The sequence below is a fragment of the Triturus cristatus genome, chromosome 7 (assembly GCF_964204655.1).
Source record: "Triturus cristatus chromosome 7, aTriCri1.1, whole genome shotgun sequence".
Classification (NCBI taxonomy): domain Eukaryota; kingdom Metazoa; phylum Chordata; class Amphibia; order Caudata; family Salamandridae; genus Triturus; species Triturus cristatus.
Window position 1 is genome coordinate 1,236,086,569 of NC_140590.1, and position 19,027 is coordinate 1,236,105,595.

General features: G+C 50.2%; 1 protein-coding gene across 3 annotated transcripts in view; it reads right to left on the reverse strand.

The window, feature by feature from the left end:
* The window catches only part of LOC146811702 (uncharacterized), a 1,283,263-nt gene that overhangs the window by 762,699 nt on the left and 501,537 nt on the right, over nucleotides 1-19,027 (reverse strand). For all 3 annotated transcript variants that reach the window (XM_085614524.1, XM_085614523.1, XM_085614522.1), the window contains exon 6: nucleotides 17,387-17,410. In XM_085614524.1, coding sequence (XP_085470650.1) covers nucleotides 17,387-17,410 — 24 coding nt within the window. The remainder of the gene's footprint in view (nucleotides 1-17,386; nucleotides 17,411-19,027) is intronic.

Below are 19,027 nucleotides of genomic sequence, written 5' to 3' on the forward strand. Positions count from 1 at the left end.
TAACTTCCAAATTATCTAAGATATCTGTATCGAAACTACCATTTTGGGGCCATTTTAAAACACCGTCCTTTCTGGTGTATCGGATCCATACTTCATTATATGCAATGGGGCCCACGCCATGTTTTACATAAAGCCCGTAAGTTGGAGTTCCATTTGGAGGAACCGGACATGAATCCTCTAACTGGAAATCCCTTCTACAACTCAAACAAAACAAATTACCAAATACACTAGCACCAGGCATTTTCGCTCACTAGTCTAGTTCCAAACTTCAAAGGATTATCGATTACGATAGTCTCGTGAATACACGAGTCCTCTGGCTTTGGCGTTTGCAAACTCCAAATCAAAATGATCCCGATGGATACCAAATTCAAACTGGGAGACGCTCCACTTATACTTAATTGAATATCGATGATCGATGGCGTCACCAGAAGACTCTCTCGATTGTTTCGCTCTACCAAAATCGTCAAGGGTCCAAAACAGGGCGATTAATAAGGGCAGCAGTCCTTCGTAGCCGTCGGGACGCGGAGAACCTCGCAGAAAAGACTTTTGGACCACGTCGACATGCAGGGATCGATGAAGTGGCGGCCTTCCTCCAGAATTTCCACACGAAGCTCCTCACGAACCTCTGGCTTGGCCGGTACCGCTGAAATCGTCCCGAGTTGGGCGCCAAATGAAGTACTGGGAATTTTAAGCCCAGCGATGCAGGGGAACACACCCTATGACTTCGGGTTCTTCCTGTTTCAGACCTACAGAAACACAGAGTCTTCTGGGTGAAGTCAAAGATCAGTTTATTGGCTGCAGACCAATTACAGGTATCCTAGAAGTACAACAGCGTGTATGTTCTCAGGAGACTGCTTAAAATTACAGAAACGGGCTTCACCTTAAATACAAAATATCCTGCTTCAGGCATACATTCCTTGTTTTATGATATGGCCATATAAATGTATACATTACAAACGAAAAGGCAGAGTCATGATGACCATCCCACATTCCAGTTAAGCCAGCTCACAATTATTTACCCAGCGAGGCTCAGATCCCACATCAGATATCAACAGGCCCCAATAAACACGAGCATCTCCTGTTTGGAAAACAAGCCATAAAGCAGGAACAGTCAGGTGTGAAAGAGATTAGCTGGAGGCTCGTGTGGGATGAAAAGACTTTATGGTGTGTCAAACCCTGATGCTAATCACAGGTGGCCGTAGGACGGGGAGCTCGTGGGACCGGACTGACCTGGGGCAGCGGAGCCAAGCTGCCCAGGTCACAGAGAAGTCAAAGGAAGGCACATGTGCTCTAAAGGCCCGTATTTGCTTCATAATATGTAGCCTATGTGAGGGCAACCATAAGATGGCCACCGCTCTAAGATGGAACCCACGCAGTGGTGTATAATATCGTATACACAGTGCTTTCATAGCTAGAACGTTATACAAAGCACTTGTACATACCGCATTGACCATTCGCGGTTCGCTAATACCGGGATAGACAGGGGTAGGGCCCTGCCTCCTACGCAGTCCCAAATTTCAAAGTACGACACAGTCATGGGCAGAAAGGCTTCCATGGTGACCAGTGACCTGAGGAGGTTGAGACCAACCCAAATAGGGCCTCACTTCCAGACTCAGACACCCCACCAGCCCACCTCTGTACCAAAAACCAAGACAGGTAATTCCCCTAGACTTTGTAGAAACTCTAGAACCCCTTGGGGTAGGATTTCCCAAGTGGACCATGAGACAGGGAGCAACCATGCTAGTGAAGGTTCTTCCTTATATGGCCACTCAGGAAATAAAAGCTTATCTGGACAAGGTTAGCCTTATCTCCTTTCGTTTGGGGGGGGGGGGGGGGTTATGTAGGAAGGTGGAATCTGACTAATGGTTCCCCCCGACTTTTTGCCTGGTATTTGAGTGATTTTTGACTAGTCTGGCTGGGATCCTGCTATCCAGGACCCCAGCCTATCTGCTTTCTCCCTAAAACTAATGTGAGTACCTTAGGTACAACCCAATTGGATGCTGAGGATGCCCTGACAGTCCCTTGTAGATGGTACCCTAGGTACCCAGGGCATGGGTCCCTCAGTAGGCCTACCAGGGCTGCAGAACTTATTGTGCTACCCTGGGACAGCCAGACAAACTGACACCACCAGACCACTACTGTAGTCTGGGTAAGGTGGTGCTAGCACCCCTTACAGGGATATAGGTACCCTATATCCCACCCCATTACAACACATATATTCTCATAGGTCACCCCTATAGCAGGCCTTGGTAATCCTACAAGGCAGGGTGCTGAGGTATGTGTGAGGGGGGACCCCTACATGAGTAGGGCCTCTCTGCAACCTTCGTAAAATCATTGCTGGGTTGTTTGTAGTGTAGCCATACCATATACTCTTAACCGCATGTGAGAAGTTGGCCTGATGTATGATGTCACTAGTTCTAGTGTACACCTTATATCAGTCCAAATACCCTTATGGTGATTGGTTGTAAAGTCAACCTTATAGACCAGCTATCCTAGTGGTAGCATGGACAAGAGCAGTCTTAGGCTAAACTCTGAATGGCATGTGAAGCCAGCTGTGATACCATATATAATCCCTTGAATACCAAATGAAAGGACACCACAACAGATATATATATAAAATAAAGTGTATTTATTCTAAGCAACCCTCAGCACTCTTTATGAGATTAGAGGTAAGTACAACACAGTCTTATTTAAGCATACATTAAGTCACACAGGTAAGTAATACAGTTAGGCCCTAGGGGCCACGCAAACCATATACTAAGTAAGTGGTATAAGAACCACTGTCACGGAAATAGAATAGGCCTAGGCCTAGGGAATCGCTGGGGCTACACTACACTAGCGTTAGTTAGGAAGTGGGAGGCCCACGGGATTCGTGTGCAGAGTGGAAACACTCACGCGTAATGCGTAAAAGTCAATAGCAATAGTACAGTTTAGAAATCGATAGATTTAGGACACTTCCGGAGTAGCTAGGAAGTTGAGACTTGAAAACTAGACACTAGGATAGTCACTATCCTGATGAGCACCGGAGTACCCAAGTTACCTAGCCCACAGGCTGCGGGTGCATAGGGGTGAAGATGCGTCGTTTTCGACGTCGACTCCTATGGATGCCTGAAGAAAGATGCTGACAGGCAGTCAGTGAAGAGTGTCCGGTGGATCCCAAGGCTGGGATCTAGTAGAGAAGAAACCTGCAAGCAGAAGGGACAGAGTCAAGGTCACTAGCCAGTGACCACGTGGAACCAGGAAGGAACCAGGCGATGTTGTGAAGATTGCAGGTGAAGGTGAAGCTTGTCGCTGCAGCCAGGAGGACCAGGAAGCGTCGAGGACGACCAGGACCAGGAGGCGAGCTGTCCCACGAAGGCTCTTGCTGTCGGCGGCGTCGAAGTTGGACTAGGACTCACCAAGCCTTGGCAAGCGGAACCCACGAAGGACTTGCTTCTGGTGCAGACCAGGAAGGTCTGGGGTGCTTCTTCTTTGCAGAGAAGCGGGTGCCAGTCTGGAGGAGCCAAACCAGCGCAGAAGATTTCAGGGTGCGTCGTCACAAAGGCCACTAGCCAGCGGGCAAGCAACCGGACAGACGCGGTAAGCAGAAAAATGCTGAAGGGCCCCACGCAGGACTCGTGGAGTGTGGGGGGCTGATCTTCGGTGCAGATGGTGCTTGGGGTTGGGGCTTCTCAATCCCCGGTGCACAACTTCGAGGGTACCTCAGAAGCTGCGCTTTAAGTTACTAGCCACTTTTTCCAGGTAGCCGGTCCCACGTCGCTCGTCGCCTCCACGGATCTCAGCTCTGCTGCAGATGTGGATCAGGGTCGGAGAAGTCTGGAAGTCAAGGCTCTGGTCAGGCTCTGCAGTCGGTTCCTCGTAGAACGTGCGCAAAGCAAAGGGTAGTCTCTTGATGGTGCCTGTTTGCACAGGGTAGCCACTCCTTGGCTACAAGGGAGATTCTTCAGTCTTCTTCTTTCGTCGAATGTCGAAGGTCCAGAGTTTCTGTTCAGTTTTGCAGGTTCAGGATAATCTAAAGTCTTGAGGCCCAACTCCCACTCTTATACCAATCTGGGGGGCTGGGATACCTGCTAGGTCACGCCTTATGGGTGGGACCTGGGAGGGGGTGGTTACACCCACTTCCCTTTGTCCAGTTTCGCGCCAGAGCTGGGGCTGGAGTGCCCCAGCGCCGGTTTGAACTGGACTATGCAAGGAACACCTTGTGTGCCCCAGGCATGTCTCATTCCTTTCAGCCCACCCTGCCCCAATACACTAAAGGCTGTCTGGGGAGGTGCTAGCACCTCCCCAAGCAGGAAACCTATTGTCCAGGCCTCCCTGGCTGGGATCACTCCCAGCTGCAGGAGGTCAGACTTGTGTCGTGGCAGCAGCATCCATTTTGTGATGCTGAGGCTTTGGTCAGAGGCTAACAGTTGAAGTATGATTTTAACATGTCTTTCCCTCTATTAGGGGGGAATAATATTCTCATGTCCAGAAATGGCATGGGGGTATTATTCCACAGTGTTAGACACCTTACACGACATGTTTCGATAAAGCCAAACCATAGTTACCATAACCGTCTAAGATTATAAGGCACTTTAAGAGTATATGGTAGGCTATATCATAGAACAGCTATAAGGACAAGGTTCCGAAAGCTGCAGACAGGCTCAGCTCATGCTAGAGCACCATCTCACATGTTACCAAGCACTCTGCCTCCAGGATTGTCAAGGCCTGCCATAGGAGTGACTGATAGGTACACATGTGTCTATATGTAAGTTAGGTATAGGAATACTACACCTAAGCAAGGGGTGATTACACGACCTTGCCCCAGCTGAGTGATCAGCCAGTTGTGTCAAAATGGAAGGCCAGGCCAGGGGTGGCATAATACATGCTGCAGCCCCTGGTAGGCCTAGGGTACACCTATGCCCTGGGTACCTAGGGTACACTGTACAGGGGCCAATAAGGTGATCCTATCCAAATGGGTTATGCACCTAAAGTACATAGTATTAATTTAGAGAGAGAACAGCAGGGCTGTGGGTCTGATTAGCAGGCCCACAGCCACATCTAAGTCGAAAACCAGTAAAGCAAAAGCAAAAAGTGGGGGTGAACATAGAAAGCAGACCCTACTCTCCTACACCGCATTATAAGTTTATCGCGATAACGCAATTACTTGAGAATGGCTACACAGAACCATATCGTGTTTGGTGTCAAACATGTAGGAATCATACCCCCAGTCCAGCCATGAGCATGAGGGTACGATTCCCCCCTGTTAGAGGGGCGATATGGGAAAAGCGGTAGAATTTAGACACCAATTTAAAAGTGCACAAGTAACACTAAATGGCTACTGCCCGCCACCTACACAACCCTGGCTGGCTGTTGCTGGGGAAAACCCCAGCCTCGCCAGCTGGACAATAGGGCTCCTGTGGCAGGGAGGTGCTAGCATCTCCCCAGACAGGATAATGTGGATTGGAACAGGGTGGGTGCACCAAATGTCCTTTCAGAGTTGCACGTAGGCAGCTGCAGAAGCCTCATTCTGCATACACCGCTTGGAACCGGTTCAGGGGCATCCTGCCCCTCGCCCAGGCGGGAAACACACAAAGGGGAGAGGGTGTAGCCACCCTTTCCCGCCTCACCTACCATTGGTGGACACTACTCTGGACACTCCCCTAATCTTGGGGATAAAGGTGAATAACGTGGCCCCAGAGCCTCAGATTAATCTTGAACTTTACAGTCTTGACTTTCGACTTGCTGCTGCCCAGCTGACGGAAGAAATCCCACTTGGGATAAGGGAGTTATCCCCCTGCTTGGCAGGCACCTGAAACACTGCAAGTGACTTGGTTGGAACTTCGCTGCTCTCATGAACTTCGACGACTTCCAGAAACCTTGAGGTGGGTTTCCAGCGCATCCCAGAGGCCAGTGAGTGTGCTCAACGAGTTTGGGCACCGTGGACCGCGTGGGTGTCGAGATCCCCAATACCCCAAGACACCGGCCACCTCTTGCGTAGCACACGACCCTGACCAGTGGGGAAGTTGTGCTTTGGCCCGTTTTTGAGCCAACCACTCTACAGCAACTGTGCCAAAGACCAGCGCCCTAACCCCCTCCGGTGGCCCGTGGGTGCCCTTTTACGCACTCCAAATTGCCGCCTCCCGCGGTCCCTTGTCTCTCGACTTGTGGGCCCTAGCGGAGATCTATTTCTACAATCAAGCGTTCCCCTGGTTGCTCCAGGCTTGCTCTACAGTCTCCTCGAAGGAGACCTCTCCCAGACCTCGTGGGTCTGCACTATAGCCGATTTGTTTATTCTTCGTGGGTTGCGGTTGCCAAGGCTTAGTGGATCCAATCCGGACACTAACACCGCAGCGACCCTCATCCGACGTGGGACAGTCGCCCTCCTGAAGCTGGCCTTCCTTGAAGCCTCCCGGAGCCCGTGGCTGCAGATCCAAGCTACACCACTTTCCACCTGAAGCACCCGACATCGAAGGGCTCTTTGCTTTGAGCCTCCTGGTCACTTTGCCGTGACCCAGACTCTGTCCCCTCTGCTTTCAGGTTCTTCTCTACAATCTTCACATCTTTGATCTTCACGGCATCATCGACGCTTTTGGCTAGCAGAACCTTTGACTATTTTCCCATTGAAAATCAGCCCGCGACCCGACAGCAGAAACGACCTATGCACCCGGCTTCCCTGGGGCAGGTAACAGTGGTACCTCGGTACTCTCGTGGTAGTGGGCTCCTCAAAAGCTTAAGTCTAAAGTTTTAACTTCGTACTCCTGCTAGAAGTATTTTTAATCTGTTTATTTTCAACCGCGACATTCTCCATAGGCTGTAATAGAGATCCCGATAGCATCTACTTGCACTGCACGCGCCTCCCGTGGGTCCCCTTCCTCATAACCTGGGGTGGATTCTTAAGGGGCCAGCGATCCTGAATGCCCAAGGCATTGCCTGTAGAATTGTCGTGGTTCTTATACCACTTTTTTAGTATATGGTTTGGTCCCCCCCTTGGGCACAATGTTAATAGTGCTATTTATTGTATCTATCAATGCTTGTTTGATATTGTAACTTTGCCACAGCTTCATAAAGAGACTGTGGGATTGTGTCTAGAATAAATACATATATTTTATATATATACCTGTGTGGGCTACTCTTTCATTTGGTTATTCAAGAGGTTATTATGGTAAAACAATAAGCTTAACACTCCTTCAAGACTTAGCCTGAAGGCTGCTCTCCACAGCTACCACTAGGGTAGCTTTCTTTAAAGGTTGTCTTAAACCTATCATCAATAAGAGTCGAATTGGACTGGTGCAAGGTGTCCCTATAACTAGGAGACAGCATATGCCAGGCCAACTTCTCACACTTCCTGTGTGACTTCAGGAGGATGGGCATGTGAAAATACGCATCCTACAAGTCGATCGACACCATCCAGTCCTCCTGATTCAGCGCTTGAAGAACCTGAGCAAGGGTGAGCATCTTGAACTTCTATTGCTTTAGAAAAAGATTCAAGATTCTGAGGTCCAATATCGGACGCAATCTGCCGTCCTTCTTCGGAATCAGGAAATAACGGGAGTAGCATCCCTGACCCCTCTCCTGCTCTGGAACCACCTCTATCACACCTTTCTGAAACAACTTCAGGACTTCCTCCTGTAGGAGAAGACAGTGCTTCTCTGAGCAAGCCCTTTGACAAGGAGGGTAATTTGGAGGGAATTCCCGAAAGGGAAGGGCATACCCATTTTCTACAAGATCTAGAACCCAAAGATCTGTGGTTACAGATTTCCAATCTTGTAGAAAATGGGTAAGCCGGCCCCCCAAAGGACCAACATGATTCAGATTGGCGGATCTAGGGCTGCTTTGCGGTGGTGGGAGGGGCTGAAGAGGAAGAGGAGGAGAGTTGACGGCCACGTGAGTGACCCCTGATTCTACCTCTGTATCCTTTAGACAAAGAGCCTTGCTGCTGCTGCTGTTGGGTCTGCCTGTAGGAACAAAAGGTTGCCCTTCCGAAACCTCTGTACCTTTTAAATGACCCCCTTGACTGGGATTGAAGGCCCAAAGACTTAGCCGTAGCCTTGCTCTCCTTAAAACGTTCAAGAGCAGCATCTGCCTTTTTTCCAAATAAACCAGATCGATCAAATGGCAAGTCCAACAGAGTCAACTGTACATCAGGGGAAAACTCAGAAGACTTCAGCCACGCACCCCTCCTGGTGGCAACAGAAGACCCCATGACTCTCGCTACTGAATCCGCCGTGTCCAGCCCACTCTGAATCACCTGACGTGCTGCTGCCAGGGCATCAGTCAAGACCTCATTAAAGCCAACCCTATCCTCCTCAGATAGTTTTGGTGCCAATTTCTTCGCAGAGTCCATGAGCGCATGAATATAGCGTCCCAAGAGGAAAGTGGCATTTGTTGATTTAAGTGCCATGCTGGCCGATGAAAAGACCTTTTTGGCCGACTGATCTAACTTTTTGGCCTCTCTGTCACCTGGAATCTGAGGAAAAGCACCCTTGGATTTTCCTGAACAAGCGCCTGAACCAGCAGGCTCTCAGGCGATGGATGCGAAGTTAAGAACTCAGGGTCCCCTGGAGCTGCCCTATACCTCCTAGTAACCGTCTTAGAGACTGCAGGAGCAGAAGAACAAGTTACTTACCTTGGGTAACGCTTTTTCTGGTGGATACAGTATCTGCCTGTGGATTCCTCACCTTGTGAATATCCCCTGCGCCAGCATTCCACTGAACTTTTTTCCCCAGCACTCCACGTCGACGTGGGCGACCTCATAATGCATCGGCTCCGCTCGCGACTCCGTATGACGTCACCGAAGCCATAAGAGGCCCACGTCGGCGTGATGACGTCAGTTCCACCCATTTTTTCCGTGCCTCCGAGCCGAACAGGTGGACCAACGATAGACTCAAAGTATACACAGTATACCATAAACAACCACATATACATACCATACAAAGAAAAGGAATTCTAAATAAACAAGCATTTCCTACAAATGTACAAGAAAGTATAAAAACATTTCAACAAGACCTCCTTCATGGTATACAAAGGTGGACAACGGGGAGGCGGGTGGGCCAGTGAGGAATCCACAGGCAGATACTGTATCCACCAGAAAAAGCGTTACCGAAGGTAAGTAACTTGTTCTTCTGATGGATACATCTGCCAGTGGATTCCTCACCTTGTGAATAGATTCCCACAGCAGTCCCCACTCCCGGAGGAGGGTGTCCACCTTCCGATACCAGAAAGTCTTGCAACACAGAGCGCGCGAAGTGGCCCTCTCTCCTCATCTCGAAGTCCAAGTAATAATGCTTCGCGAAAGTATGGAGGGAGGCCCAAGTCGCAGCTTTACAAATATATGCCACAGGAACTCCCCTGGCCAAAGCAGATGTAGATGACTTTGCTCTAGTCGAATGAGCTCTAATACCCTCAGGAGGAGTCTTACCAGCCAGGGCGTAGCAGATCTTGATGGCAAGGATAATCCATCTCGACAAAGTGCGCTTGTGCACCGCTCTCCCCTTCGAATGACCAACATAGCCAATGAAGAGTTGATCATCTAGACGAAAGTCTTTAGTCCTGTCCAGATAAAAACTCACAGCCCTCTTTGGATCCAGGCGATGGAGTCTTTCCTCCTCCTTGGAGGGATGAGGAGGTGGATAAAAAACAGGGAGAGTAATAGACTGCCCCAAATGAAACGGAGTAACAACTTTTGGCAGGAAAGCAGCCCTGGTCCTGAGAACCATCCTTTCAGCATGTAATGTAAGAAAAGGAGGTTTGGAACTTAGAACTTGAAGCTCACTCACCCTCCTTGCCGAGGTTATGGCTACAAAAAAGACCGTCTTAAAGGACAACAGCCTCAAAGGACAACTATGAAGAGGCTCAAACCGAGACCCCATCAGAAAAGTTAAAACAAGATTAAGGTCCCACTGTGGCATTACAAATGGAGTGGGAGGAAACATGTTTGTAAGGTCCTTGATAAACCTCAGAACAACCGGAGATTTAAATAGAGACGATTGATCTGGAAGGCGAAGAAAAGCCGATAAGGCCGAAAGATAGCCCTTGTCCGTGGCCACAGCACAGCCCTGCTGAGCCAAGGAAAGAGCAAACTGGAGCACATTAGAAAGATGGGCTTTTAAAGGGTCAATGGATCTCTCCCCACACCATTTAACAAATTTCGACCACCTGTAGGAGTAAATGGACTTGGTGGAGTGTCGCCTGGTCGATAAAATAACATCCACCACATCAGGCGGGAGAGAGAAAGAACTCAGGTTGCCCCGTTCAATCTCCAGGCATGAAGGTGTAAGCTCTGGAGGTGGGGGTGTAGAACCTGCCCCTCCGACTGCGAGAGGAAGTCTGCCCTCAGAGGTAGACGGAGCGGAGGGCACGAGGAGAGGTGGAGAAGATCTGTGTACCACACCCTTCTTGGCCAATCCGGGGCGATCAATAGGACTTGGGCCCGGTCTTGGCGAATCTTCCTCAGAACCAGAGGAATCAAGGGTATGGGAGGAAACACGTAAACGAGATGTGAGTCCCATCTCAACTGAAACGGGTCCCCCAACGCTCCCTGCATCGGAAACTGGAGACTGCAGAATGACGGGCAGTGCGCGTTCTCGTGAGTGGCAAACAGGTCCACCCGAGGTGTCCCCCACGTCCGAAAGACGTGATGAACCACCTCCAGATGGAGCCTCCACTCGTGATCAGCGGAGAACTGCCGACTGAGACTGTCCGCACGTACGTTCAACACACCGGCCAGATGATTTGCCATCAGACAAATCCGATGGTCCTGAGCCCAGGACCATAGACGTAGGGCCTCTCTGCATAGACAAAGAGACCAAACTCCTCCCTGCTTGTTGACATACCACATCGCGGTAGTGTTGTCCGTCAGGACTTGAACAGACTGACCGCGAAGGGAAGGGAGGAAGGCCTCGAGCGCCAAACGAATCGCCCGCAATTCCAGAAGGTTGATGTGAAGCAACCTTTCCTCTGGAGACCAAAGACCCTTGATCTCCAGATCCCCCAGATGAGCACCCCACCCTAGGGTGGAGGCATCCGTTATCACTGTGGCCACAGACGGAGTCAGATGGAAGGGCTTTCCTTGCGACAGATTGCCCTCCACACTCCACCAAGATAGATCCGCTGCAGCTTCTCTGGAGACCCTGATCGACTCCCTGAGATCCCCGTTGTGCTGATACCACTGCTTGCGGAGGCACCACTGGAGCGCCCTCATGTGCCAGCGTGCATGGTTGACCAACAGAATGCAGGAAGCGAACAGACCGAGCAGGCGAAGGACCTTCAGAACTGGAACAACCGCTCCATTGTGGAATAAAGGGACCATCTCCTGAATGTCGAGAATTCTTTGTGGAGGAGGAAATGCTCGACACACAGTATTGTCCAGTACCGCCCCTATGAACAGGTTGCGTCGAGAGGGCACCAGGTGAGATTTGGGCACATTGATCGAAAAACCCAAGTTGAATAACAGCTGAGATGTTACCTGCAGATGACGCTGCACCATCTCTGGGGACTCTGCCTTCAGAAGCCAGTCGTCCAGGTAGGGGAAAACCGGAATCCCCGACATCCTGAGATGAGCAGCCACCACTGCCATCACCTTTGTGAAGACTCAAGGTGCGGTAGTAAGACCAAATGGGAGGACCGCAAACTGGTAGTGTTGCGACCCAACCGTAAAACGGAGATACTTCCTGTGCGACTTCAGGATTGGGACATGAAAGTATGCATCCTGCAAGTCGAGCGACACCATCCAGTCTCCTTGCTGCAATGCTTGAAGAACCTGCACAAGGGTCAGCATCTTGAATTTCTCCTGTTTCAGGTAAAAGTTCAAGATTCTGAGGTCCAGTATCCGACGCAATCTGCCGTCCTTCTTGGGAATCAGGAAATACCGGGAGTAGCATCCCTGACCCCTTTGCTGCTCCGGAACCACCTCTATTGCACCCTTCTGAAGCAAAGCTAGAACCTCTTTCTGCAGGAGAAGCAGATGGTCCTCTGAGCAGTAACCTTGGCAAGGAGGGTAAGGGGGAGGAAACTCCCGAAAGGGAAGGGCGTACCCAGTCTCTACGAGGTTCAAAACCCAAAGGTCTGTCGTAACAGATTTCCAACCCCGTAGAAAGTAGGACACCCGACCCCCCACAGGTCTTACATGATCCGGGATGGTGGATCTAGGGCTGCTTCCCTGAAGCCTCATTGGGAACAGAGGAGGAGGAAGAAGAAGAGGGGTTGCGTCCAGAACCTCTCCGACCCCTTTGTCTCACTCTATAGGACCTATAGAGGGGATTCTGCTGTTGCTGCTGCTGCTGTTGCTGCTGAGGCTGTCGGAAAGAGCGAAAGGATGACCTTCCGAAACCCCTAAACTTTTTAAAAGCAGATCCCTTAGCAGGTGCTTGCAGACCCAAAGACTTAGCCGTTAACCTGCTGTCTTTAAATCTTTGAAGGGCAGAGTCTGCCTTTTCTCCAAATAACTTCTGCCCATCAAACGGCAAATCCACTAACGTGGCCTGAACATCCGCGGAGAATCCAGATGAACGGAGCCACGCCTGCCTTCTTGTGGCTATGGATGAGCCCATTATCCTCGCCACCGAATCCGCCGTATCAAGCCCTGATTGGATCACCTGTCTGGTAGCGGCCTGAGTGTCAGCAACTACCTCCAAGAAGGACGCCTTATCACCCTCCGGCAGCTTAGGGGCTAAAGACTTCATTGAGTCCATTAAGGCATGCACGTAACGACCCAGCAAGCACGTGGCATTGGAAGACTTTAGTGCCATACTTCCTGAAGAGAAAGTCATTTTAGCCGCCTGGTCGACCTTTTTGGACTCCCTATCTGCAGGAGACTGAGGGAAAGCCCCCGAAGCGTGCTTTGAGAAGGATGCCTGCACAACTAGGCTCTCTGGAGACGGGTGTGTAGATAGAAAATCCGGATCCCCAGGCGCCACCCTGTATCTTCTCGCCACCTGTCTGGAAACCGCCGGAGAAGAAAGTGGTTTTCTCCATACCTCCAAAACAGGCTCCAAGATGGCCTCATTAAAAGGCAGTAAAGGCTCTGAAGTCGACGTCGGAGAGTGCAGAACCTCCGTCAGCAAGTTAGACTTATACTCTGCAGAGGGTAACTGTAAATCTAACAGCTCTGCGGCCTTTTTAATAACCACATGGTAGGGTGCCAATTCTTGTGGTGGAGAGGATCTTGATGAAGTGTGCTCCCACTCTGGGGTCGTATCCAGACCACTAGCCTCTTGTATCCCCTCAAATTCATCAGAGGATGTGTCCACTTCACCTTCCTCTACCTCTGCTCTATACCTTCCTTCTTCCAATACCCTTTGGGCCTCCCTTCTTGATCGAATCCGGGGAGCCGGCGTCGTACGCGGCGTCGGTGGAGCCAGAGGTATTGGAGTCGGCGGCGCCATAGACGGAGTCGGCGGCGCCGGACGCGGCGCCGAGGGAGTCGGCAACGGCGTCGAGGAAGGCTCCGAAGCAGGATGATTCAGCTGAAGTCGTGACGGATCCCCAGACGGCACCAGACAAAGCCACGAAGGCGCCATCGGCAGAAAGGGCATAAAGGGGGCCTGAGCATAATGCTGCGGCACCCATAGCATATACGCCATGGGACCCACGGGACCAGTTGGTGCTCCGGATGGGAGGCCGCCCTATTAAAGATGCCATACATGGCATTCAAGAATTGTGTTGAATCAGTACCTGGAGCCGGGAACTGAGGACAAGGCACTGAACCTGTATCCCTCTGCGGAGTACCTGGCAGCGGCGCCGCAGTGTCCTCTACTGGAGCCGTAGAATCTTCAGGCACCGGAGTAGGCTCTTCCCTTTGTTCCTGTTCACCATCAGAAACAGGCGACTCCACTGGAACCTGAGACGACGCCGGTGACGGCGCCGGTGACTGCGCCGGGGACTGCGCCGGTGGTCGCGCTGGAGCCCGCTTCGGCGAAGGAGATCCTCCCGGAGACTTAGAAGGAGAAGGAGAAGGTGAAAAGTCCTTACTTCGACGTCGTCGGGGCGAAGTCGACCTCGACTTCCTGCTCTTCAAAGACCGGCGTCGTGAAGAATGTTTCCTTTTTTTGTGATGTTTCTTCGACTACCTCGAAGTCGACGACTCCGGCCTCGACTTCTCCTTCTTTCTCCCTCTCTTCTCCTTACCGATCTTCGCCATAAACAGCTTAGCCTTCGTTTCCTTCAATGCCTTCGGATTCATCCTCCTACAGCATGCACAATCTTCAACATCGTGGTCCGACGAAAGGCACCACAAGCAGTCCTCATGTGGGCCCGTCATCGACATCTGGCCGCCACATTCCCTATAGGGCTTAAAGCCCGACTTCCTCGTCGGAGACATTACAGATTTTACAACAGTTACACCTTACAACTACAAAGTAGCAGGAGAGTACTGGAAAAACCGTTGCGCGTCAACGGCGCGGAAAAAAGGGAACTGACGTCATCACGCCGACATGGGCCTCTTATGGCTCCGGTGACGTCATACGGAGTCGCGAGCGGAGCCGATGCATTATGACGTCGCCCACGTCAACGTGGAGTGCTGGGGGAAAAAAGTTCTGTGGAATGCTGGCGCAGGGGATATTCACAAGGTGAGGAATCCACTGGCAGATGTATCCATCAGAAAAAGGCTTACGCCACACCTCCAACACAGGGTCAATAATGGCCTCATTATAAGGCAACAACGGCTCCGAAAATGCAGTGGGAGAATGCAATACTTCAGTCAGAATATTTGATTTGAACTCAGTAGTTGGCAACTGAAGATCTAACAGTTCTGCAGCCTTCCTGATGACTGCATGATATGGTGCCACATACTTCGAGGGTTCATCGGAAGGTGGAGTAATTTCCCACTCAGGAGACAAATCCAATCCACTAGCCTCTTTAAGCTCCTCAAACACCTCGTCAGACTCCACCAGCTCTCCTTCTTCTGCTTCTTACAGAAGGTACCTTCGCTCATTAATCACCCTTTAAGCTTCCCTTCTGGGCCGAATCCGTACAAGCGGCGTCGGCGGCGCTGTGTTCGAATCCGACGGCGCCGGCGTTGAACGTGGATCCGCAGGAGCAGCCGGCGTCGAACGAGGTCGAGCCGGCGCCGGTGAAGAAGGAAGCGGCGTCGACGTCCTTGGCGCCGGTAGATGCCAAGACGGCGTCGCCGGAAAAAATGGCATGAAAGGAGCCTGCGAATAGACTTGCGGCACCCCGAAATTGAAGGCCATTGGACCCATCGGACCCGCAGGTGTACCAGTGGTGTACATGGCTCTCGAAAATACCCCGTACATAGCATTTAAATAATGCGAGGGGTCCTGACCTGGTCCAGGGAATGCAGGGTACTGGTCAGGCATCACCGGACTCGGGCTAACCGGCGCCGACGGTGGAATAAGTGGCGTCGCAGGCTCACCCAATGCTTGAAGTTCAACAACCGGGGCCAGAGACGGAGCCGGAGATGAACCCGGAGCAGGAGATGGAACCGGCGTCGGAGATGGAACCGGAGCCGGAGATGTAGCCGGAGCCGGTGAAGCCACTAGAGAAGAAGGACCAGGAGGCGAATCCAGAACGGGTGAAGGAAACACAGAATCCTTTCGGCGTCGAGTTGGTGACTTCGACTTTGGAGCCAAACTCTTGTCAGAGTGATGTCGAGAAGAATGTCTCCTCTTCTTCTTGTGCTTCTTGGATCGTGAAGCATGCCCCGAAGTCGACTTCGACGCCGACCTCGACCATGACCTCGTCCTCGACTTCCTTCTTCCTCTCTTCTCCTTTTCCATCCTAGCGATGAAGAGTTTCGCCTCCCTTTCTTTTAGAGCCTTGGAGCTCATCTTGCGACAGCGAGAACAACCATCCACATCATGGTCAGATGATGAACACCATACACAGTCGTCATGTGGATCCATGATCGACATGTGTTTGCCACATTCACGACAGGGCTTGAATCCCGATTTCTTTGTCGACATCTTTTTCGAAAGAGAAACAGAGAAACCCAGAAGAAACACAAAGTAACAGTGAAGCTAGCAACAGAGATTCCCGAAATCCGTTGGCGTCGACGGCGCGGAAAAAAAGGAACTGACGTCATCACGCCGACCAGGTCTTCTTATGGAGCAGGTGACGTCAGCGGGGTCGCGAGCGGAGCCGTGTCTCTGTGACGTCGTCTTCGACCTCATCGACATGGACTGCTACAAAAGTTTCCCAATGTTGCTGGCGCAGGGGATATTCACAAGGTGAGGAATCCACTGGCAGATGTATCCATCAGAAAGGTGGATACTGATCCGGAACCGCCTTCTCAGGAACAGCCCAAGGTCATAAGGCTGGGTCTGGCTGCGGCACCGGGGTGGTTGGAGGTGAAGGAATTGCTTCCCTGGGCACCGGAGAGCCCCTCGGAGTCGAAGAATGAGCCGAAGTCACTTGAGGTGAAGGGGAAGGCGAGACTTCATCCTACTTGTGATGCCGTAAAGTTGGGGACCCCGACTTTGGCGTCTTATCCTTAGAAGAGCGACGTCTGGAGCCATAACGCCGCTTCTTCTTGTTCTTCCACGACAACTTCGAGGTGTGCGTAGTCGGTGACTTTGACTTTGATCTTGTTCTTCTCCAGCCCCTCTTCTGCTTCTTCGCCCTGGCCATTAACAGTTTTGCTTCCGTCTCCTTGAGGGCCTTCAAATTCATCTGGCGACACGAAGAACATCCCTCGACGTCATGGTCGGATGACAGGCACCAAAGACAATCATCATGGATGTCCTTGGTGGACATATGACCCCGCATTCCCTACAAGTTTTAAACCTAGACTTCTTCAGAGCAGCCATTGCCTTGCTACAATTACAAACTGTAACAATGTTAAACTACAAAGAAATGGAGAGGCCAGAAAAACTGTTACGCATCGAAGGCACGGAAAAAAGGGAACGGACAACAGCAGACCGACAAGGTCTTCTTATGGCTCCGATAATGTCACGCGGAGTCGCGAGCAGAGCCGTTCCATTCTGACGTCCTCGATGACGTGGGAGCACTATGAAAAAAGTTTCTGTGGAATGCTGCACATGGGGTAATTCAAAAGGTGAGGAATCCAAAGGCAGATGTATCCATCAGTACATTGATTACTTCGGTCAAGTGTTGGAGACTAAATAAGCACCACGGTTTCCACAGTCCAATTTCAGCTCCTTAAACACAAAGGCCCTTCATAGAAGAAACATAGCAATAAAAAGCAGTGCACTGCATAAAGACTGATATACAGAAATTTAGTGACATTGACATTACAATATGGGTGCACAAATCACATATAGCAGTGGTACATTTATTAAATCTCTCTTGTGCCTGAAATATTAGGCACCATGACAGTGGTCTACAACTGAGGACTCTGTTCAAAATGTGCTCACTTCTCTACCTTCTGAAAGTGGAGAAATCTTTTGACCTCATGTGGATGCGTTAAATGAAACAGGAATCCTCTTACCTGGACGAGGAGTGGGTAGAGTCTCTAAAAAAAGCAAAATGGAAAATAAGGATATATAATGCAAGCACAAAGGAGAGTAATACGTGGAAATTTGCAACCATGGAAACAGATGACTAAGAATACAAGTGCACTGGAATTGAAGTACAGAGCAGGTTATGTAAAGTGGAGAATGGCATTAACTGAACTTCAGCCAAAAAGAACAGGTTACTTACCTTCGGTAGCACTTTTTCTGGTAGAAATAGAATCTACCTGCGAATTCCTCACCTTTTGGATATCCCAGGCACCAGCATTCCATGGAAACTTTCTTGGAAGCTTTTGTTGACAGGGGCATCACAATGCACATGGTTCAGAAAGCAGCCCGCATGATGTCACTGGAGCCATAAGAAGCCCCTATCTGGGTGCTGAGGTCAGTTTCCACCTATTTTTTATGTGCCTTCGAGATGAATTAGTGAAACTAACATCAAAATGTAACAATAGAATTTGAACTCTAAACCAAAGATTTACAGATGAAAACTCATATACTTATAGAATATACAAACATACTTCCTTTTGTTATATGCAGACAAGCAACAGGGAGGTTGGACGGTCAATGAGGAATCCGCAGGTTGATAATGTATCTACCATAAAAAGTGTTACCGAAGGTAAGTAACTTGTTTTTCTGAGTGATACATCTACCTGCGAACTCCTCACCTTTTGACTAGAGTAAATAATCAGTCATGCAACTGCAGGTGGGTGCATGTCTCCCTATACCAAAAAAACCTGTAAAACAGAACGAGCAAAATAACCGTCCCTCCTCACTTTGTTGTCTAAAGAACAGTGCTACGCAAACGTGTGGAGGGAGGTCCAAGTTGCTGTCTTAAAAATATCTACCACAGGGACACCTCTAGCTAAAGCAGAGGAAGAAGATTTTGCTCAAGTAGAGTGAGCGCATATACCTTTTGGACATCCTTGTGTGCCATGGCATTGCAGATTTTTATTTAATGGATGATCTATTTTGACAAAGTCCTTTTGTGAACTGGCTTTCCATTCATTCTGCCAATGTATCCCACAAACAGCTGATCATCCAGCCTAAAGAACAAGTTACTCCCCTTTGGTAACGATATATCTGTAAGAAACATAGGTTAGTTGTAGATTCCTTATCTTAGAATTACCCCCAGGCGTCAGACTGGATCCGGAAAGTTTTTTCGTCAGCAGTACATCTGTGCGTCGAAAGGTGGCGTCGGTCGGCTCTGCGTCCTTCGTTGGCGTCGTGGTCCCCGGAATGACGTTGTGGCAGCTACTTAGACGTCGCCCTCACGCGCTGACGTCAGTTCTGTACACGACTTTCTGCACCAGAACCGCAGAGCCATGCAAGACATCACCCACTGATGCACAAAACTAGGGCCCTGAAAGGATATCCTTACCCCTAGAAATCAGTTTGCAAAACGGGGCGGATGGGTAAGGCTGCAAGGAATCTATAACTAACCTATGTTTCTTACAGATATATCGTCACCGAAGGTAAGTAACTTGTTCATCTGAAAGAAACATGTTAGTTATAGATTCCTTAGCTTAGATTTGATACCCCAGCAATACCAACCCCGGAGGTGGGTCTGCAAAACAAGATCACACCAGAAAGTCCTGGATAACAGAACGGCCAGAGAA